Source organism: Miscanthus floridulus, chromosome 1 (assembly GCF_019320115.1).
Source record: "Miscanthus floridulus cultivar M001 chromosome 1, ASM1932011v1, whole genome shotgun sequence".
NCBI lineage: Eukaryota > Viridiplantae > Streptophyta > Magnoliopsida > Poales > Poaceae > Miscanthus > Miscanthus floridulus.
In genome coordinates, this window is record NC_089580.1 from 56,386,281 (window position 1) to 56,410,117 (window position 23,837).

The 23,837-nt window shown below is 49.3% G+C and overlaps 1 protein-coding gene and 2 pseudogenes across 1 annotated transcript; 1 reads left to right on the forward strand and 2 right to left on the reverse strand.

The window, feature by feature from the left end:
• Positions 1-1,565: 1,565 nt before the first annotated feature.
• Positions 1,566-1,880, forward strand: LOC136457194 (uncharacterized). The gene has a single exon (XM_066457242.1). The coding sequence runs from the start codon at positions 1,566-1,568 to the stop codon at positions 1,878-1,880; it is 315 nt and encodes a 104-aa protein (XP_066313339.1).
• Positions 1,881-9,464: 7,584 nt separating this feature from the next.
• LOC136524245 (cytochrome P450 89A2-like) lies at positions 9,465-17,652 on the reverse strand (annotated as a pseudogene).
• Positions 17,653-19,187: 1,535 nt separating this feature from the next.
• On the reverse strand, positions 19,188-21,135 carry LOC136484463 (UPF0496 protein 4-like; annotated as a pseudogene).
• Positions 21,136-23,837: the final 2,702 nt, after the last annotated feature.

Consider the following 23,837-nt stretch of genomic DNA (forward strand, 5'->3'; position numbering starts at 1 on the left):
TGAAGCAACACCTGCGTCGCTTCAATGAGGAAAAGCGTAGGGCCATCGAGGAAGAGATAGCAAAACTATTGGCCGCCGGATTCATCAGGGAAGTACACCACCCAGAGTGGTTAGATAATCCCGTTCTCGTGCGAAAGAAGAGCGGGAAATGGAGGATGTGCGTAGACTATACGGGCCTCAACAAGGCGTGTCCAAAGGATCCGTTTCCTTTGCCGCGCATAGACCAAATAGTTGATTCTACCTCGAGGTGCGAAACCCTCTGCTTCCTTAATGCCTACTCCAGCTACTATCAAATCACAATGAAAGAGTCCGACCAGCTCGCAGTGTCTTTCATCACCCCCTTCGGATCGTTCTGCTATGTCTCAATGTCATTCAGTTTGAAGAATGCTGGGGCTACGTACCAGCGCTGTATGCTCAAATGCTTCGGGGACCTCATCGGGTGGACCGTTGAGGCCTACGTCGACAACATTGTAGTTAAATCCAAATGGGCTGACCACCTCGTTGCCGATCTTAAGCAGACCTTTACAAAACTCCGAGCGAATGGCATCAAACTCAACCCCGAGAAGTGTGTTTTTGGGGTCCCGTGGGGTATGCTGCTCGGCTTCATCGTCTCTGAGCATGGCATCGAAGCCAACCCAAAGAAAATCTCAGCCATCACAAGGATGGGCCCAATTTAGAACATAAAGGGGGTTCAGCAAATCATAGGGTGCCTCGCCGCCCTTAGCCGATTCATCTCGTGCCTCGGTGAACGAGGTCTCCCCCTTTATTGACTCCTGAAGAAAGCTGACCGCTTCAAGTGGACATCTGAGGCCCAGGAGGCGCTTGACATGGTCAAACTACTTCTGACAAGGCCCCCGATCCTAGTTCCTCCAAGCGACAGAGAATCCCTCCTGCTATACATAGCAGCCACCACGCAAGTGGTCAGCGCCGCCCTGGTAGTAGAGTGGGAGGAAGAGGGGCATGCCCTCAAGGTGTAGCGCCCTGTGTACTTCATCAGTGAGGTACTATTCGACTCCAAAACCCGCTACTCCCAAATCTAGAAGCTCCTTTACACCGTCCTCATCACCAAGAGGAAGCTGCACCACTACTTTGAGTCGCATCCCATAACGGTTGTGACGTCGTTCCCCCTCGGCGAGGTCGTCTAGAGCCAGGACGCCATGGGAAGAACTACAAAGTGGGCACTCAAGTTGATGGATCAAGGCATCACATATGCCTCCTGAACGGCGATCAAGTCCTAGGTGTTAGCTAACTTCATCGTTGAATGGACCGAGATCCAGACACCACCGGTGGTTGTCGATCAAGAGTATTGGACGATGTACTTCAATGGGTCGCTGATGAAGAAGGGCGGCGGTGCAGGGCTGGTCTTCATGTCACCCCTCAAGGTCTACATGAGGTACATGGTTCATCTCCATTTTCCCTCATCAAATAACGTGGCTGAATATGAAGCACTCATCAATAGTCTACGCATCGCCATCGAGTTGGGCATCTGACGCCTCAACATCCAAGGTGACTCATAGCTAGTCATCAACCAAGTCATGAAGGAGTCTAGCTACCATGACGCCAAGATGGCTATGTACTGCCAGGAGGTCCGACGGCTAGAGGACAAATTCGATGGCCACAAACTCAACCACATCCCAAGTCGCCTCAACGAGGCGGCCGACGTACTTGCAAAAGCGATGTCTGGTCGAGAGCTGGTGCCAATGGGCATCTTCGCCAGTGACCAACATAAGCCCTCAGTACGCTATGAAGGGGTGGAACGGGCCGACAATGGCCTGTATGATCCAGCCCCGGGGGCTGACCAACCGACTGCTCCCTCCGGCCCTGAGGTCATAGAGCTTGAAGAGGAACCAGCAACAGAGCCCAACCCTCTGGATGACTAGAGAACACTCTACCTCAACTACCTCCTCCATGACACGCTGCCGACGGACAAGACGGAGGTTCGATGGCTCGCACATCATGCCAAATCCTTCGTTCTTGTAAAAGGCGAACTTTACAAATGGAGCCACACCGGGATCTTGCAGCTCTGTATCCCCATCGAATAGGGGAAGCTTCTATTGAGCGACATCTACGATGGGGTCTGTGGCCACCACACTGCACCTAGAACCTTAGTTGGGAACGCATTTCAACAGGGCTTCTACTGGCCCACTACAGTAGCCGACGCCGAGCAAATCGTACGCACCTGCGAAGGGTGCCGGTACTACGCTTGGCAAACTCACCTCCTGGCCTAGGCACTCCAGATGATCCCCATCATGTGGCCCTTCATGGTCTGGGGGCTCGATCTGGTTGCACCTCTCAAAAAGACGCCTGGGGGCTACACCCACTTGCTTGTCACCGTAGACAAGTTCACAAAATGGATCAAAGCTCGGCCGATCTCCGTCATCAAATCTGAGCAAGCTATGCTGTTCTTCCTTGACATCATCCAACGCTTCAGAGTACCGAACTCCTTCATCACAGACAACGGCACATAGTTTACCAACAAGAAATTCATTCGATTCTACGATGAACAACACATCTGGCTCGATTGGCCTGCCGTCGTGCACCCCCCAATGAACGGGCAGGTCGAGCGCACAAACAGCATGCTCCTATAGGGCCTCAAGCCCAGGATCCTCAACCGGTTGAACAAGTTCGACGCACGCTGGGTCGCTGAGCTCCCTGTGGTGCTCTAGAGCCTAAATACAACTCCCAGCCGAGCCACCGGCTACACACCTTTCTTCATGGTCTACAGTTCTGAGGCCGTCCTCCCGACGGACCTCGACTATGGAGCACCAAGAATCAAAGCATATGACGAACAGGGAGCCGAGGCATCCCACAAAGATGCCATGGACCAGCTAGACGAAGCCCGTGACATTGCCCTCCTCCGTTCGGCCAAGTACCAATAGGCGTTGCGTCGGTACCACAGCCGACGGGTGCGGAACTGAGCCTTCAACATCAGGGACCTAGTTCTCCATCTCGTACAGAGCAACAAGGACCGTCACAACCTCTTCCCGCCCTAGGAGGGGCCCTATGTCATCGCAGAAGTACTCCGGCCAGGCGCCTACAAGTTGAAAACCATCGACGGCGAGGTCTTCACCAACGCCTGGAATATTGAGCAGCTACGCCGCTTTTACCCTTAAATAAACACATACCCTTTCTTATCAGTTTTGTCTCCAAAAATCTCCAATCTTTAGTGACTTCTGACCCCTGCAAAGAGCAAGGGGTCAGACCTCACTCAGGGGCTGATATAAGTACGTTTACCATGCAAACACTCTCTATGCTATCTTTGCAAACATTCTCTAAGTTTTCCCTCTTTTCTCATAGCGAGTCCTGAGGGCTAGGATTTCAGGAACAAAATCTGAGTATAACTGGTAGGACTACGGGAAACCCATGCCCCAGCGGCTATGGCCTCCTTACTCACCAGCTGATCAAAATTGGCTCACCTGCACTCCGAGTTTTCACGACCTTAACAATGGGAAGGGTCAGAAGGCACCAACCCTCTTTTACAAAAAGAGGGAGAAAAGCCAAAAAGTTGTTTGCCATAACAAAAGTTGAAAACTTATTCATTTTTCGCACAAATTCATCACTTACAAAGTAATTTCATCACGAAAAGGACTGATGTATTCATAAATACAAAAATTGTTCACTCGGGGGCTCCCCCACAAACTTATTCTATTACAGTTTCTGACTAGTTCTACCATGAGTATTACTACGATCGCCACGCCATGGTCTCCATCGGCAACGTCCTACCGCTCCACGGGATCCTCAAGGGCGCTGTCATCTACAACGTCGAGCACCACATCGGTGACTACGGCACCTCCGTCAGGACGTCCAAGGACTGCACCATCATCGTCAGCCGTAACCCTGACAATGGCACCTCCACTGGGGTGTCCAGGGACTGCGCCATCGTGATCAGCCGCAACCCTAACAACGGCACCTTCGACAGAGCATCTAGGGACTATGCCATCATGATCAGCTGCAACCCTAACAACAGCATCTACGTGGGGGACATCCCCCACCAAAGAAAGGCCGCCACGAACGACGACGAAACCGACGACGCTCAGCACCCTCTAGTGCACCTCCTTCGGCAGAAGCGGCCCCTTCTCGGCAAAGGTGGTAGACACCATCTCATCTACGTTGGATGACCTCCATCTCAACATCACGCTCTGGATTCACGAGTGGATCTGAGTTTTTCTCTCCCTGGCATTACCCTCTCTCACTTAGGAATCGCTGTGACGCACAAACGCATTCGGTGGAAAGGAAGGAGAAGAGGTAGCGGCTCAGAAGTAGGCTAAGGAATGGGATGGGAACTCCCCTCTCCCTCCCTATTTAAGGAAGAGGCGCAGCAGCTGAGGAAAGATGAAAGGTTGGGACAAAAACTCTCTTCTTTCCCCTATTCAATACAGATGGGAAATCAATGCCGACAGGAATCCGAGGGGACACGCCTGGACCGATAGGAAGCACCCTAGTCGATGAGATGTCGCCTGGTCAAACAGGATGTTGCCTGGGCATGGCCCACCACCACCATGCGTCGGGCATGAGAATCAGGGCACACCCGCTTGCATGTGACTTTTCGCTTCCCCAGGCAGGACCATGGAATGACCCAATGATAGAACCCTCGTCTAGGGGGGCCCAACGGGCCTCCTGGGTCGATCGGATGGCCCAGGTAAAACAACGAATGAACGACCACTGAAAGATAAGCACCTCTACTACTTACTTTGCATGTTAAATTCATTATCGAGCGCCCGACCCCAGCAATGGTAGGGGCACAGACATTGCTCAGGGGCTGCCGAGGGTGTCTACTTGTTTAGACATCCTCATTGCCTGACCCCTCCTTACGTTTAAAAAACCAGAGACGCAGGGTGCGGGTGTAGAACTTTGAGTAGAACTGGACGAACCGCTAGACCCTATGCCCTAGCGGCTACGGTGTTTTTGTTCACCAGCATAATCGAATTCACAGTTCCCTGTACCCTGAGCTTCTGCATCCGCCTTCTCGAGAGGGGTTTGGAGGGGTCCACCTGTAGAATCTCCTTCAAGGAGAAGCTGTCAGGTTACTTAAAGTCAATTGAATGGCTCAAATTGCCATCGAGAGACGGAGACAAAAATCACGATGCTCGTGTAGGTCACATTGGCTCCATCACAAACGTCAGACTCGAAACCCGCACGAACATGTCCGGTAAGAGCTTCTTGTTGCTCATACCACCGAGGTAACATTACTGACCCCCGCTTTCGTTTCAATTAAATCACACATTAATCCCATCATCCAAATGTTGCATATGCGATCTTTGCATCTCAACACTTCGTGTCGCGCCATAAAGCGGTGCCCGCCTCATTTGATATGAGCGACAACTGACTGAGGTTCGAAGGCCGGTCCGTAAAGGGATAGAGGTCGCCTCATGTCAAACAAAGCTAGGGGAGAAAAACCATGATGAGCCCCAGTGGCCTTGCTTGACCCCGCTCAATGGGTAGGGACATCTCTACCTTTCTCGTTTGATTCTAACCCCGAGCCAAACCCACAGAATCTCCATCGAGGAGAGGCCAACGGGCCACCTGAGCCCATCGAACGGCTCAGACATCTACCGGGAGGAGGGTTCAGAACTAGTGGAATGCACCCCGGATTTCACACGAACATACCCGTTAGTGAGCTCATTGAGCATGACACTCGAGCCATCGAGGCAAGTGTCGTTAACTTGCCCCCTTCGGTTGTGAAAACCGAGGATGGGGTAACGCGCAAAACACGAACGACCCCTATCAAACCCTAAGGGGCTCGGGGGCTCGAGCTACTCGATCTGAGATCGAGAGACCAAGGTTCGAAGGTTGACCCGTGAAGGGTCTGAGGCCACCTCACGTCAAACAAGAGCCAGGGGAGAAAACATAGATAAGCCTCAACGGCCTTTGCCCAACCCACATTGAGGCGAATAGGGTTATCTCAACCTTCTAAGTTCAATCCAGCCTCTTGCCGAGCCCATAGAATCCCCATTGAGGGGGAATCTATTGGAAGGTAGGTCAAGGAGCAATGGAACGCCACCCGGGGGCTTTGCCGACCCTATCGCAAAGCAATGGGACCGGATTCCGTCCGAACATCCTCGTTAGCGAGCTCATCAGGCACATCACCCGAGCCATCGAGGCAAGTGATGCTGCCTTAACCCCTCTAGTTGCGAAAAACTATGGACAAGGCGACAGTCGCAAAATGAGCCGACCCTTGACCGAATCCCCGCCACGCGTGGGGGCTCGGGGAAGGCCAGGTGAGCAATGGGACCAAACGCACGATCACAGAATGATCATTAAAATCCTAAGTAAGGGGTACGTACGAGTACAAGAGTAAGTTCGCTACCCTCGCTTTGGTTTCTAGTAACATCCGGTCCCAGCAACTGCAAGGGTTGGATCTCACTCAGGGGCTGATAAAGGTATAAATACCTCCTTTTTTCTCGAAACAATCGTTGCATCAGACCTTTTTCTCGCGGTAAGTTTAGCGGCAAGGTTTGTGGGAACAGATAAACAAGTACGCCTAGTAAGACTACAAAAAGCCCATGCCCCGACGGCTATAGTAACTTTGCTCACTAGCATAAATCAAAACTTCCTCCTTACACACCTCGAGCCCCATGGTCTTAACGAACGGAAGGGTTAGATCGCGTAAACCCCCTCTTCTCTCAATTGCAAAAGGGAAGAAAGTAAGATCGAACGAACGAAACAAAATTACGAAACAAAATCATGAAACTATTTTCAGACACAAAAAGCACCGACACTTGTCCACATATTATAGATAAATGTTTACTAAACTTATTCAGCTAACTACTTCCTCGGAGGGAGAACTATGCCTTTTAGCCTGTTCGCCAGGTTCCGCGCGATAGGAGTCACCGCCTTCTTGATCTCATCTAGCTCGGAGTTCTCATAACCAGGCGCGAAGCCGAGGCTCATCACCTCCAGGTTAACTTCGCGATCATAGTGAGACCGGGCAACAGGAAAGGCTTAGGTGATCCCAGCGTGGAAGGCGTTCTCCTCAAGCTGGCCCACCCACGCCATGATACCAGCGGCACGGGCCGCAAGTGAGCTAGTTTCCTCCGGCTACGCCACCCCCAGGTCATCGAAAACCACCCCGATGGCGGTGCGTAGGAGATCATGCTCATCACTCTCAGCCTAGACGAAATCCCCACGAACGGGATACCAGGGTTCCCTTAAAACTATCTAGTTGACAAAAACCGAATCTCACAACCTTGCCCGCGAAGGCTTCGAAATTACCCCCCAGCCGATTCTGCCCGAATCACCCGGGGGCTCAGGGGCTACACCCGACGGGTGCGCTCACGCGCACCCTCTGGCGAATCGAAATACCCCCCGGCCGATTCTGCCCAAATCACCCGGGGGCACGAGGGCTACACCCTCTGGCGAATCGAAACACCCTCGGGTGATTCTGCCCGAATCACCCGGGGGCTCGGGGGCTACTGTCGAGGACCTAATACCGGGGTACCCAATGAGGTGGAACTAATAACCATCGAACGTTGACACTTCTGGTCAGACAAGAACGCTACTACGCTTCTTGCCCGAACGACGGAAGATTGGTCCCACCTCGCCCGACCCCCGAGGGCTAGACTCCGCCTCGCCCGATGGCTAAGGGCTAGCTCCGCCTCGCCCGACGTCCGAGGGCAGGCTCCGTCTCGCCCGACTCCCGAGGGCTAGACTTCGCCTTGTCCGATAGCTAAGGGCGGGCTCCACCTTGCTCGATGGCTAAGGGCTAGACTCCGCCTCGCCCAATGCCCGAGGGTGGGCTCCGCCTCGCTTGGCGGCTAAGGGCTAGCCCCGCCTCGCCCGACATCAAAGGGCAGGCTCTGCCTCGCCCGACGACTGCACCCTGATCCTTCATAAAGATGAGCACAGGGTATGACAGGACATTCGAGTCAACCGCAGTATCAAGGCCCATGCCCTATATGCCTGCAGGAAGGCACCGTCAGGATACGATGGGACGGGCGCTTTAAGCCCGTTCCGACCTAACAGTGTCCGAACAGTGTTGTAGGCGTCGACTTTTGTCCCACAGTGTTGTAGGCGCCGCCATCAGCCCTCGGACGCGGATACTAACACAAGCATGCGACAACCACTACAATTCAAGATAGAATTCACATCACCTACAGTGACGGACGTAGGGTCACTTCCCCGTCTACTACCCAAAGGGTCATAGCTTGGCCCTCTGACACGCCGCACCATCCGCCAGCGTAGGATGGGACACACCCACTTGCTGATAGAGGCTAGGGCACGGCCCTATAAGGATCAGTGAACACGCCATCCCTGACACGGTCTACCATGTTAGCAGGGTAGGCACACGGGAAAAGGAAGACCCAGCTCCCCCGAAGGACCTTCTCTACCTTTGGTTTTTCCTCTTTCTCCCATCTGTAACCTCTGCTCCCCCTTGGTCTATAAAAGGGAGGGCAGGGCACCCCACTAAAGGGAACGACTTTTGATCGATCGTTTTCGACAGATAACTCACAACACATAGCCAAGCAGCAACCGAGCTCTTGGCGTCCTTTCGACCTTTCCATCAGAGACTTGGGATATATTCCTGTCTCGACTGTTTATACCTCCTACTATGAACCTTTTTCGGTACTAATAACACGAGCAGCAGTGGACTGGACGTAGGGACATTCTGCCCGAACCAGTATAAACCTTGTGTCCTTTAGTACATCATCCGGGCCTAACATGCAACAATTATAAATTCACTAGCCGGTGTTTGTTCCAAACACCGACAACACATAAAACAAAACACAAAGGAACGTGATTAAGTTATAACTTATACTAAAACTTGGAAACACAAAAAATATGAAACACAACTTATTTACAAAAGTTATCAAACACAACTTATGTACCTAAGTTATTTTATACAACTTATGTACATAAGTTATTCTATACAACTTGCCAACAATACTAAAAAGAAATAAAAAAAGAAAAATAAATAAAATACTTGGATTACGAGAGAAAAATGGAAAAATAAAGAAACATCCGTCCGGTATTCACATGTCGTGGAACAAACCGGACCCATAGGCACCGAATGGCTCGACTCGAGTGGTAGAAGAAAAATAAGGAAAAAGAAAAAGAAATGCACGCCACTAATTTAAGTCTGGCCGATCCGCACGCACGGTGTCACTCATTCGTTCGCTGAGCAAGAATGTAGTGAACGATCGTGATATTGGAATTTGGGCTAGAGGTACAACTAGGATGACAGCCAAAGCGAGCAGGATGGTTGATGGTTCTTAGCCTTTAGCCCCGTTTATTTTGTCTCAAAACTAAGGGTCTGTTTGGAATTACCCCTCTAAACCTCTAAATTTTAGAGCTAGAGTCTCTAAAATAGGTGGTTTAAAATTGGCTCCAAATTTTAGCCCATCTCACGTTAGATCTTTAGAGCTTAAAACTGAGCTGAAGTGCTCTAAAGTTTATCTTTCTCTCCGGGTGGGTCCATTCGTTAACTCAAGCAACCCACCAAGACGCCATATTAGCGTATTGTAAACAAACTATTTCTATTTTAATACAAAGACGCACAAACCTTTTGCATTATAAAGAAAAAAGTACTCTATAATTTAGAAGAGGAGATCCATATAGGGTCTAAGAAGATTGGGAGGGATTAAATCCCCTGCAAGCAAAATCCTCCTGGATCCAATCCCCTGATCTAGGGATGAAACGAAAATGCCTCAATGTGATGGGCCATCAATCACCATTCAAAAAGTGGTTCTGCGCACCAGCTGCGCGCGGAGCGGTTTCTTCATGACGGTGGTGAACTCGCGCGTCTCAGCCAAATCCACCTGGTCACCTTGCACCTCTTTCCATTCGAATTCCCTGACCAAGTTGGCCACGAAGTACTCCAAGTGAAGCATGGTGATTCCTGTTAGAATCGATGTGCGTGTACCTTTCTGTGTAACCGTAGGATCAAGTAAGCATCCTCATCTTCCCGGTAGCTGCACCTTAGAGGGTAGACGCCGGTGTAGGGGCAGCTCCGGCTCGGTGGCGAGACGGCGGTCCAGTGTAGGCCTGCAGGGGAACGACAGCGGTGGTGGCGGGCTCATCCCATCGCTGGCAGCACTCTTTAGGATCGGATTAGGGTTTCTCTGTAGGTGGGTGGCAGCTCCGTTGAACCTCATTATCCGAGCCCTCACCCCCACCTTCCTTTTATGTGTGCTGTGCGACAGGGGCCCACCAACCGGATTAGGGTTGGGCTCCCCCGATCAAGGAGCAGAGATAAGGGCCCAATAGGCCGTTGGGCCTATTGGTGGAGATCAACTAACATTCTCCCCCTTGATCTCATTCCATCTTTCACTTTCATATCATTTACTTTTGTTCATTCCATTACAGATTAGCTCATAGAGCATGTCTCATTATCACGGTCCATTGCCGATAGACTTAACAGCTACAACTCACTACTCTGTTCTGAAATAGATACTTATCTTTGGGCCTTCTTTTGTCTAGGAATTTTATAGGCTTTCCCTTAAACCCATGCTAGCTACATGTTCTCTGAACACCATGTCCTCTGAACATGTTGGGTGGTAAGCCTTTTGTAAGTGGATCCGCGAGCATTCTTTCTGTACTTATATGCTCAAGACTTATGACTTGATCCCGGACTTTATCTTTCACAACATAATACTCTATGTCAATGTGTTTGGCAGTGCCACTTGACTTATGTTGTGAGCATCTTGTACTGCCAGATTATAATCACAGTATTACTTTAGTGGTCTATAGATGTCGTCAACCACCTTCAAACCGGGTATGAACTTCGTTAGTTAGTTCACCTGCCCGTTGCCTCATAACACGCTACAAACTGTCATACATTGTGGACGATGTAGTGACAGTTTGCTTTGAGCTTTTCCATGAAATAGCTCCCCTTTGCGAGATGATAGAAAATCCACGTCTGGATATGCATTCACTCTCGCATAATCAGAATCTGAATATCCCACCATGTGGAGTGAATCAGATATTCTATATGTCATCATGAGGCCTTTCGTTCCTTGCAAATAATGCAAGACTTTCTTTACTAATTTCAGTGTTCTATTCTAGAATTGCTCTGGAATCTGCCAAGTAAAACCCGATAACAAATGCCAATTCAGGGCGCGTACATACTTGAGCATGTTGCGAGCTTCCGACAGCTGAAGCATATGGAACCACTTTCAATTTATCGATTGAGCTCATATTGGTTCCTAGGGCATTGAAAATCCCCATATCTGTCGCCCTTGACTATAGGAGCAGGTGAGGGACTACATTTGTGCATACTAAATTTCTTTTTAAGATCTTTTTCATGTATGCCTTTTGTGACAGTCCTTATACCCTTTTTCTTCTATCTCGGTGAATCTCGATCCCTAGAACGAACGAGGCTTCGCCAAGATCTTTCATATCAAATGTCTTTGTCTCCAGTAGTAGACTGACATCACAACTAGCAAGTAAGATATCATCTATATACAGGACAAAGAAGATAAACTTCCCATTCTTAAACTTTCTATTGACACAATTGTCCTCTACATTCTCTTTAAACCCAAAATTCTTTATTGTCTGATCAAACTTCAAGTACCACTGTCTTGAAGCTTGTTTTAATCCATGAATGGATTTCTTTAGACGCCATCCCATTCGTTCTTTTCCTTCCATGACAAAACCTTTCGGTTGTGCCATGTAAACATTTTCCTCCAAGTCTCTATTGAGAAATACCGTCTTTGCATCCATATGATGTAATTCTTAATTGTAATGTGCCACTAAGGCCATTATGATTCTAAAGGAAACTTTACATGAGACTGGAGAAAAGGTCTCATTGTAATCAATCCCTTCTCTTTGCGTAAATCCTTTTGCCACAAGTCACACTTTATGTCTCTATATTCCCTTGAGAGTCATATTTAGTCTTGTAGACCCATTTACAGCCTACTATTTTGACTCATTTAGGAATTATTTCTAAATCCCAAACTTTATTGACATTCATCGATTTCATTTCATCTTCCATGCATCAAGCCACTTTGATGAATGATCACTTCTCATGACTTCTTCAAATAAGGTGGGATCATCCTCTATTTGAAATTTCTTAGTGTTATACACTTCATAATCAGCAGAAATAGCTGATTTTCTAACTCTTTGAGACCTACTAGGGGCCTTTACATTTGGCACATATTTTATTTGAGGCTGTTGTTGCTCCCCCCTCATGTGTGGCAATAGGTTCTATAGAATCCTGAAGAACAGGTTCCTCATCGTCATTCATTGTTGCCACAGGTGGGATAACAACAGGTGCTGGTACCATAGTACTTAGCACTGTCGGTGCAGCGACAGCAGATAGTGAGAAAATTAGCTCATGAATCATTGGAGTGGACGCATACATCCGCTTCACTTCAAGGTCAATTTCTCGAGCTACCATGCTCCCCCTCATCTTTTCATCCTCTAGGAAAACAGCGTGTCTCGTTTCCACAAACTTTGTATGTCACTCTGGATAGTAGAAACGAAAACCTTTTGACTTTTCTTTGTAGCCAATGAAATGGCAACTTACTATTTTGGGATCCAGTTTCCCAATGTTTGGGTTAAATACTTTAGCCTCAGTAGGGCTCCCCCACACACTCAAGTGTTTAGTGAGGGTACTCTTTCTGTCCACAACTCATACGGTGTTTTGGGCACCGACTTTCTTGATACTTTATTGAGAATATGAATGGCCGTTTTCAACGCCTCCATCCACAGGCTCAACTGTAAGGTGGAGTAACTTATCATACTGCCCACCATATCCATCAGGGTGCGATTGATTCTTTTAGCTACTCTATTCTGCTGAGGTTCACCCGGTATAGAATACTGGGCTACTATGCCATTCTTTTAGGGTATACCGACCGCAGTACTCTCCCATGGTCAGACCTGACTATCTTAATCTTTAATATCTTAAATTTATCTAGTATATCTTTTCTTTCTTTGATTGGATAAATATAGTCATAATGGGAGTACTCATATGTGAATGTTATGAATAAATCATAACCATCCACACTCTTTACAGGAAAGCTGATCATAGATGTCTGTGTGAATAATTTGTAAAATTCCTACGCTTCGTTTGTCATCTTTCTTAATCTTCTTTACATACTTTTCTTTTATGCATTCCCTGCATTGAACTTAATCTGAGAGCTCTAATGGAGGAAGAATATCATTCTTAACTTGTCTTTCTATTCTCCCCCTCGAAATATGGCCTAAACGACAGTGCCATAATTTCGACAACGCATCGTGAGCTCTCTTATGCCACCTTTTTTAGATTAACACTCTGTGACCAGCTGCTTTATCAGCTAAGTGGCATATGTCTTTGAAGAGCCAGTGAACTGACTCTTTATTCTATCGAGGTACTCGGTAACCGTGTCACATTCTGGGATTGAGCCCACAATTGCAGGTTCAATCATGTTCTTTATCATAGCCAAACTTTTTCGTGTTGGTAGTGATTCATTTCCTTTGCCCAAGGAGTCATAGGATATCTTTTGGGATTCAAAATCCCTCTCTTTAGTTGCCTAAGTGGCATCATTCTCTTTTGTCTCCCTCACCGGTGCCACAAACTCAGTGGAACACGGTGAGGTGACTACCCAGTCCACCTTAGACAAGATGAAATCCAGGTCAAAACTTTTGTTAACATAAAAATAACACCATTTGCATGCCTTGATTTCAACGTTGGTCAAAATCAAAACATACAATTATTCTTATACACTAATTCTACATCACCGTTGGGTAGAAATAGAATTAATGCATAAATCTTTAACTTTCACAACTGTTCTTACACACTAATTCTACATCACCGTTGGGCAGAAATAGAATTAATGCATAAATCATTAACTTTTATAACTGTTCTCATACACTAATTCTACATCACCGTTGGGCAGAAGTAGAATTAATGCATAAATCATTAAAATTATCAACTTTTCTTATACACTAATTCTACATCACCGTTGGGCAGAAGTAGAATTAATGCATAAATCATTATAATTATGATATTGTTATTAACAACGTTGGTCAGAAAATAACAACATCATAATCATATCAAAACTTTTTTTCTCCAATTAAATACCACATTGGTTCAAAATAACTGGAGAATCAATAATTTCTTTAGCTGTGGAAAAATTTCTCCTTTTCTTGAATTTTACCCATAGGGAAAATTGTATTTTCTATTTCCTTTAATCCATTAATCAATTTCCAGCAAAATAAACATTTACTGGAAAAACTTTTGTTTTCTCCAGTTAAATATCATGTCGGTTCAAAATCACTGGAGAATATACTTTTTCTTTAGCAGCGGAAAAACTATAACTCAATTTCTTGAATTTTACCCATAGGTAAAATACCTTTTTTCTATTTTTCTTTTGAGCCATTAATTCATTTTCCAGGAAATAAAAACTTTACTGGAAAATAAAAAAAACAAAAAACTGATTGATTCTTTCTCACTGTTCTTTGATTGAGCTGGAACTGCCACAGTGGCCCGGCCCACCATTGCCTTTCACTCTCGCGCGCATGCGCCGCGCTGACCCAGGCCGCAACCTGGGCTGGGCCGGCAAAGCGGCCTGCCGCTCGCGCCCGCCTGGGCTGAAAGCCGGCCCGTGCTTCCATCGCCGTCAGATCTCATCCGACGGCCATCCGTTCATCTCGGCCGAATAAAAACCTCCTCCGGCCGCGGTCAGCAAAACCCTAGCGTTCATTTGGTTCTTTCCTTTCTCTCTCCGTCTACGCCGCTCTCTTCTCTCAGCGCACCCGCAGCCACCGAGAGGATACCGAGCGAGAGCGAGCAGCGACCATGGCGCCGTCGCCGGCCCCCTCGCCGGCGCGCGTGCTCCCCAACGGGTGAACACGCCGCCGTCAAGCGGTCTGGCCGCGGCGCCCCCTTGCCGAGCCCGGAGAGCCAGCTCCCCGGTTCGTCTTCTTCTCCCGCGCCGGCGAAGGGCTGGCTCGGTTCTTCTTCTCCCGCGCCGGCGAAGGTGGGTCCATCCCCCTTTTCCCTTCTTCCCCGTCCCTTCTCTCTTCTGGGATTAACCCGTGGTGGGGATGGGGTCAAAATTAGGGTTAGGGTTTCGCTTTCCGATTCGATTTTACCGATTCGGTTTTCTGTTCTTTGATTTCTTTTCTTTTTGTTCATCCGAATGGGTTCCCTTCCCATCCGAATCGGTTCCTTTCCTCTTCTCCCTTTCTCCTTTCCCATCCCCTTCTTCTTTCGATTTGGACTGTGTTCTTCTCTTTTCCGAACCAGTGGATGGGAATAGGGTTTAGATCTTGGGTTAGGGTTCGGAAAACGACCTACCCCTTTTCTTTGTTCTTTTCTTTGGATTTTTCTTTTCTTTGATTACTTTTCTCTTTTGGAGTTCATCCGAATGGCTTTCTCCTTTTCCCTTTCTCCATGCGAGTTAGGGTTAGGTCTTAGGGTTCGGCCAAATCCGAACCCACTCTTCTTCTTTCCCGAGCTTTCTGCGCGGGTTAGGGTTAGTGAACCCCTTCTCTGACCCGAATGGATCTTGTTCTTTTCTTCTTCTTCCCTGATCCGAATGGATCTTGTTCTGTTCTTTCCGTGCGCCGGTGTAGAACAGCGGTGCTATCATCTTTTCCCCCCGCGCGGTGGCGGTGGTTTTTCTTTCTTCTTTTACCCGATTAGGGTTAGGGATACACAGAGGCAACCTGGCTCCGATGCCATTGTTAGAATCGATGTGTGTGTACCTTTCTGTGTAACCGTAGGATCGAGTAAGCATCCTCGTCTTCCCGGTAGCTGCACCTCAGAGGGTAGATGCCGGTGTAGGGGCAGCTCCGGCTCGGTGGCGAGACGGCGGTCCAGTGTAGGCCTGCAGGGGAACGACGGCGGTGGTGGCGGGCTCATCCCGTCGCTGGCAGCACTCTTTAGGATCGGATTAGGGTTTCTCTGTAGGTGGGTGGCGGCTCCGTTGAACCTCATTATCCGAGCCCTCACCCCCACCTTCCTTTTATGTGTGCTGTGCGACAGGGGCCCATCAACCAGATTAGGGTTGGGCTCCCCCGATCAGGGAGCAAAGATAAGGCCACAATAGGCCGTTGGTGGAGATCAACTCACAATTCCGAGCCCGGCGCAAATTCGGCGCCCAGCGCCGAAGGGCATCATCTTGATCTCCCTGCTGCCAGTCACGTCCACGCCCTCACCGTCGTCCGCCTGCCAGGAACCGCTCCGGCACGAACTCCATGGGCCTGTCCCACTCCCGCTCGTCCCATCCCATCTCTGCCACCGTGAAGTTCACCGTCGCGCCCTTGGGGATCAGGTACCCGCCGACCTCCATGTCCTCCGCCGCCTTGTGCGACAGCACGAAGTGTGCAGGTGGGTGCCGGCGCAGTCCCTCGAGGACGGCGGCCTTGAGGTACGGCATCTTGTGCGTGTCCTCCTCGGTGACCTCCCCTTGCTCGTCGCCGCACGTCGCCTTGATCTCGCTGTAGAGCTTCTCCTGTGCGTCCGGGTTCTTGACCAGCTCGGCCATGATCCACTGCAGCGCGGTGGACGTCGTGTCGGTGCCGGCGGTGAGGAACTCGGAGCAGAGGTTGGACATCTCGTCGTCAGTGAGCTCGCGGTCCCCCTCTTCGGGGAGCCTGATGTCGAGCAGCGTGTCCACATACGAGTGCTCGAACGTGGTCGCCTCCTCTTCTGGCGCCACCGCGGCACCACCTTGGTTCTTGACCTGCTGCTGCTTGCGCACTCGGCGCGCGTCGATCAGTGGCACGAAGAGCTCCTTCTGCCGCTGTCGAGCAGGCAAGCCCCTCCTGGAGGCGGCCGCGGAAGAGGATCCTAGTCAGTGCCGGCCAGAACGCGAACACGCTCGTGTTCTTAGCCACGAACATGAGCCAGCCGTACTGTGCGGACGCGATGGCGCGCACCGCGGGCTCGTCCAGCCGCTCGCCGAAGCACATGAGCACCAGGAGGCAGAACATGGCGTACCGGAACGCCTCCATCACGGGGGGACGGCGCCTGTTCTTTCGCCTGAGCCTCCTCGGCCTCCCGCCCGAGCTTCTCCGCGAGCACGCGGCGCACCCACGCGCGCGCCGGCGCTGAACAGCTTCACCCGCGACGGGTGCAGCGTCTCGGCGACGAGGTTGCGGCGCAGGAGGCGCCACACGGGCCCGTAGCTGGATCGCGAGATGGTGTTGCCTGTCTCCCCCAGGAGCGCGCGCGTGACCGCGGGGCGGTCGGCGAGCGCGGCCCCGCTCTCGACCAGCGCCGCGTGCGCGATGCGGCGGTCAGTGACGAAGATCGTCAGGTTCGACCCTGCCCGCAGAGATACGACGGGGCCGTAGCGCGCGACGAGGCGTCGGAGCAGCGCCTCCACGTCGGACGAGTGGCGCCTCAGCAACAGCAGGTTGCCGATGAACGGCAGACCCGGTGGGCCCGGCGGGAGCCGGGCGCCGTTCTTGCCCTTACGGGGCCCGTGCTGCTTTCCAAGCAGGACGAAGACGAGGGTCAGGAGGAGGAGGGCGGCAAGAACTAGGAGCTGTGTGGCCATGGCCAGGTCTTCTTACTCTGCTTTGTCTCGTCCGTCCACACCGAGTTGGAGAGGAAGGGAAACCTCACAGTGCCTATCGACGTCATGGCTGATGGAAAATTGATTCTTTTGGCATCTTTTTCTTGAACGAGTAGAGGAGACGACACCGGCATATGGAGTCTGCACCAAAACAAGATAGCGTTGGAAATTGATTCTTTTGGCATCTTTTTCTTGAACGAGTAGAGGAGACGACAACGGTCGGAAATCTGCACCAAAACAAGATAGCGTTGTTTACTTAAAATGGTGTGAACAATGAGCAGTCCTCATTTCAAAATAAGAAAAAAGAAAACAGTCCGATGCATACAAGAACATGGATCAGATCGTCGTGTACGTGTACCCACCGGAGAATCTCTCACAGGAATAATTTACTACTAGTATTTTGGGCGGAGATGAAGGGAACTTTGACAGAGCTGAGATCTCTAAACTTTCACCAGTCAACAGGTATAGAGCATGCTAATCACATTTCGCAGCAACCTCAAGTGCAAGGGGCTACTAAGGTGTGTTCGAATCCGATGACTAAAATGTAGGAGGTGTGTCGGGAGAATGTTGCATGAGGTGTTCGAATACTAATAAAAAAATAAATTACATAATCCGTTAGTACTCTACGGGGTAATTTTTTTAAGCATAATTAATCCGTCATTAGCACATGTTTACTGTAGTACCACATCGTCAAATCATGAACTAATTAGGCTTAAAAGATTCGTCTCGTAAATTAGTCGTAAACTATGCAATTAGTTTCGTAATTAGTCTATATTTAATACTCCATGCATATGTCCAAACCCTCGATGAGATAGCGACTAAAATTTAGGAGGGGCAACCAAACACGCACGCAGTTTGATTCCTGCAAAAGTCGTATGCATTCCTCCTTGTTTCAAAAAGCAAACAGTGGCTACAATGAAAAGGAAAGATAGCGACGATCACTCCCTCGATACTTCAGATTCAGATTAAAAATAGTGTACTGAAAATGATTCTCCTAGCACATTAATTTTTTTGCCCAGCCAATAGTAGTCTTTGAAGACTAGCCCAGGGCAAGATTATGGAGAAGTTGTCTTCACGTGGACGGCACTAGCAATTGTGGAAGACTTTCGGTTCCATGTCTGAAACTCTGAATGCAGATTTGCAAGAACGGGGCAAACTATCCTGGTTCAGGAACAAGAATTCCTAGCCCATAAGAAAAAATCCAACACGTCATTTTGGTGGAACTAAGACGGTAAGATGATCTACAAGTACAAAGCAAGCTGAGCATATCAGTATAAGGCAGGGAGCCAGGGAGTCATGAGATATGAGCATACAACACACAGTTTACTGTACTCGCCCTTGTACATTCCACCAACAATACCAAACTCCACAGGACCACAACACACTTATGACTCAACATTGAAGTCACTAGTCACCAAAATTTGCACAAAACAACGCACACAGCTACAGATCTCGCCAAAATTTACAGGGTGCGTGCAGCACGGCTCAGTCCAAGGTTCAGATCACACCAAAATTTACAGGGTGCACAGCTCGGTTCAGTCCGGGGTTTGGTTGAATATCATACAGAGGAAGAGCATGAGCGAGAGAAACTGGGCAATCAAACTCCTCCCACAGGAACAAAGCCAGCACATCATATTCGTGGAAGTAAGAGTAGGTCAAACAAGACGGCAGCATGATGTGCAAGTACATAGAAAGTTGTACATACCAGTTTAGGTTATCCAACAGACAGACAAGGATCAACAATTGCAACTCATTTTCATCTCCATTACGAGCACACACGAGCATACATACAGTTGCTCTACTCCAGATGTTGTACATTCCAACACCACCAACTCAACAACACTCTAGTTCCTACTTAACAAAAAAGGCTAGTTCCTACTTACCAACAACACTCTAGGTCGAACAAGACGGCAACATGATGTACAAGTACATAGAAAGTTGTACATAGCAGTTTAGGTTATCCAACAAACAGACAAGGATCAGCATTTTGCAACTCATTTTCATCTCGATTACCAGCACACATGAGCATACATACAGTTGCTCTACTCTAGATGTTGTACATTCCACTTCCACCGACACCAACTTAACAACACTATTTACTCAACAACACTCTAGTTCCTACTTACCAAAAAGGGAAGCTATATAAGCTTTTGCACAGCACAGCTAGGGGCACATGATTATGCACAATGCTTCTGAGACCTGGGCCCGGCTTAGTGTTGGTGGGGCTGAGCAGGGGCCAGAAGTCAGAAGCACCACGCATAAGGATGGGCTGCTGAGCTGTCTATACACGCATTACATGGCACAAACATGAGATAGCATATTAAGACCTGACCTCTGCAGCAACCTTGCCCCCGTCTGAAATCCTGAGATTGCAAAGTAGTGCATCACGCCCTGTAAGCACGATCTGGAAGAAGTCACCCACCCGCTTTGACAGCGAGTCCAACCCCAACCAGAGCCTTTCAGCGCTTTTCGACATGCTGGAGATGCAGTTCAGCAGCTCCTCTCTCCTTTCCAAGCAATTAATCTCAGTGCCAACACCAGTGGCCTGCTTTGTGTTATCATCTTGGTGTCCTCTGTCACTTGTTTTCTCATGCACCATCACTTCTTTTGTATGGACGCAAGTCTTGGCATCCTCCTTGATGTCAGCTGTATCCAGTCCTCCTTCTGTAGTAATACTTTGCAGTGTGATCACTTCATGCTGACAGCTAGTAGTCCTCAGCCATCTTAAGATTATCCACATCGGCCTCCTTCCTGGGCTGTAGTATCTGGCAGGACCACTTCCTTTGAATGGACTAACAGCATGAGCCAGGCTGGCATTCTCCTCTTCAAGCTGAGCAGCACAAGTCAATGTATGCAGCTGTCTAGCACATACCTCAACATCCTCCAGCTCTTTTACAGCTGTAACACTACCTCTGGATAGCTGACTGCTAAGTTCCCCACTTATGGCCTTATGAAGATCAATGAAGGCCGTAGACCAACCAAATTTCTCAGGGACATCAAACTCCACCAGTGGCTTGAATCTACCCTGACAGTAACGGCTACTAAGGACAGCTGCAGATTAAGACTGTAACGGCCTCGATTCCATACAATGCCCGCATGAGCACTTTCCCCTTAGCAGAATGCTTAACCTTCATCAGGCAAAGGTTCCCAGAAAGCTCCTGTAGCGCTGCCAAGCAGCTATCAAGCCTCAGATGACCTTTCACTTGCCTCGCTCAATCCATTCCTTAAGCGATACCTCAGCTTTCTTGAGCTGCTCCTGGGATGGCACTGTCGCTCCCAGAGTCCAAGCACATTCAGGAGATATCGCACAAGCAGCTGCCCTTGATCCAACCGAGAGAGCTCTGAGCTCAGCGCAATGCAGATGTCCAGCAGCTTCACACTGCTGTTCAGGTAAATGTCCACCCACTTCTCGTCCCAGTCAGATAAGGGCAGCTCAAGCTCAGTAATCAGGGTGGCTATATTGGTGTGCAGCTCCGATAAGCAGTCCACTGCGAGCTTCATCCATGATAGTGTGAGCACCTCTGAGGTGTCCTCTGGCTTGAGCTTCCTCAAGCTCGAGGCCAGGCCATCCTCGTACGAAGCGAGGAGCTCAGGTGAGCTTCGGCGACAGGTGGGCTCCTCTTGGGAAAATCATCCTGAATGGATTCCCCACGGGAAAGAAGGACCTATGGCCATCGTGCGCGTGACTCATCTCCTCTATAATCAAAGCAAGGCCACAGATTAGGAATTCACGTCACAAACACAACCAGACATAAGGAAATCCTTACAGTAGGAAATAACACGAGTTGCTATATATGGTATTGATAATAGACACTACACGTGATGGTAATAGGCTAATAGCACTCCGCTCCGCAGAGAGAAAACTGCGCACGCTTCGTATCTTTTCTGGAAGAATATTTCTCGATTCAACTCAGGGACAAGCCTTCACCCAAAAGCTACAATAACATAGTGATACTCCCAGCACACTGGACCGCACTACATCATCAAGCGCGGTACTCCTGGAAGTTGGCTACAGCGTTTCTGATGCACCGCGTCCGCGCTCATACCCTAAACGCACTAGACTAGCAAAAAATTGGGGAATATCCAGAAACGCCGCTACAACACATGACGATAGACAGCATCAGAACCGCAGAATCCATTGACATAGGCGCAGCAATCGAACAAATTAGAAGCTACTGCGAACATACTGCCCACAGATTTCCCTCGAGGCCTCCGCTTACCCCTCCAAAATTTGGGCGAAACCGACTCCCATTCCCCCAAGATCCCAGCAAGCATCAGATCGGGAGTTAAAACTACAGCATCAGTAAAGGGATCCCCATACCTCGATTCGGGGACGCGCGCGGGCTCGATTCGAGGTTGATGAAGAGGGGGTTTGCGTGGCTGTGTGCCTGTGTCCGCTTGAAGCCTTCGCCTTTCGGTGAGGGTGCGACTTGCGTTGCGAGAGGGCAGGCTGGTGAAGGTAGGGAGAGGAAAAGGGGAAAGCTAATGTGAACGCTGGAAAGTTCCAGACGGCCGTTGGGAGGAGATATTGCTGGGTTGGGTTGGGTTGGGTTGGGCCCCGATGGTAGCGACCCGTTGGGCTTCGATCTTTTCCGCCGCGGGGCCACCAGGATCCGGGTTGGGCGGCAGCTGGACGGCTGGTTACCGTTTGGTCGGCGTGTTTAGGCCCACTGTTTATGGTGTTTTGCGCAGTGGCAAGTCATTTTCTTGCCGTGATTTGGTGACGTGTCCCCGCTTAGTTTCTCGGCTGATACATTCGTGCCCCGAGATTGTCTGAATTTAAAGAGAGACTGGCATTTGTGTACCTTGATTTTGAAGCCTTGTTTTCTTTTAAACACTGTTCTTTTTTCTTGCGCACGTACGTTTCTTCCCATGCTACTACGAGGCCAATCTCAATGGAATTTCATTAAAATTTTATGGACATTAAATATGCTGACATGACACTGTATCGATGAAGAGAGAGATGATGAGAGTTTCGTGGGAGTACAGAGAATTTCATATGGATGAAACTATTATGTATTGTTTTCAAAATATTAGTGCGTAAGAAACTAGGCCATAAAACCTTCGTTGACACTGTCCTCATCTCTGCCAGACAATGGCGGACTATGGCGGTGAGGGTATAACGACGCTATAGTGGTTAAGTGTAACTCTTCACTAAATACTATAACATGAAATTTAAAACATTCTTCAAAGTAACTTTGTGAACCTCGATTGTAATCTTTCTTTCTTTTTTTTCTTTTTGAATGTGGAACCATTGCGAGTATTCTCGTTCCGAGAAAATTACATATTTGGGACTTCAATCGTAGCGCATCGCAGTTTTAGGACTCTAATCGTCGACTTCATAAAAATGACCCTCAAAACATTGGACTCTTGATTTTCATGACATTATGTGTATTTTATATCTTTTCTATTATGTATACCTATTTGGCACCTCAATGAACTCTTTTGCCCTTCTGCCTTTCCCTGTGTGCATGGATACGAAAACACCGAGACCGACGTTTTGTTTCCGCCCGACGGTTCGTGCCGCCACGCTTGCCCTAGACGCACCGGCCTTCGTGGAAGCCGCCCGACCTGGCCGTGACCGCCGACGGCCCGACCGCGGCCGCCCAAGTCCTGGCCGAGCAGGTCGCCGAGAGCCTGGCCGCGCCGGACATGGACGGCCAGGTCGCTTCGGGCTGTGGCATGGCCGAGCCCGACGCCATGCCCACTATTTTCAAGGCGGCGGCGCCCGGCCAGCCAGCCCGCCCAGGGGCGGCGCGCGGCGGCCTGCTTGCCTGCCTGCCAAGGCGGCGAGCGTCCAGGCGTACGTATGAGCACGTACGTATACCGCCTGCTCGCCTGCCTGCACGTACGTAACAGCAACCAACAAGTACCGAGCGGCACGAACGAGCACAGTCGACGTACGAGCGGCACGGTCACGTACGCATGAGCGGCAAAGTCACGTACGTACGACGGCACGGCAAAACAACAAAAGGGCAAAAAGTCCATTTTGGTGACAAATACACGGAGAAATACAACAAAAAGGGAGAAAATATACATAATGTCATAAAAATCAAGAGTCCAGGGTAATTTTTGCGAAGTCAACTATTGGAGTCCTAAAACTGCGAAGCGCGACGATTAGATTCCCAAATATACAATTTTCTCATTCTAAAAGCTCCAACTCGTCGGAATTAGATTTTTTGAAGAAAAAAAATCAGCGATAACGAACAGCATGTTTCGATTGGAGGTTGATCCCATCAAGCATGATTCGCTTTGGAATGGGCTCATCCGGTACCTTTTTGTGGAATGACCTGGTTCCCACGGTCGCCTTTAATTAACGCTGAGATCTTCACCAACGCTACACCGTGGCTGGGAGTCTCAATGTCCACGCAGTTGTCGAGCGTCCAAATCAGC

Excerpts from the sequence above, each read along its gene's own strand:
- LOC136457194 (XM_066457242.1), top strand. The coding sequence starts at position 1,566 with ATGGCTATGTACTGCCAGGAGGTCCGACGGCTAGAGGACAAATTCGAT.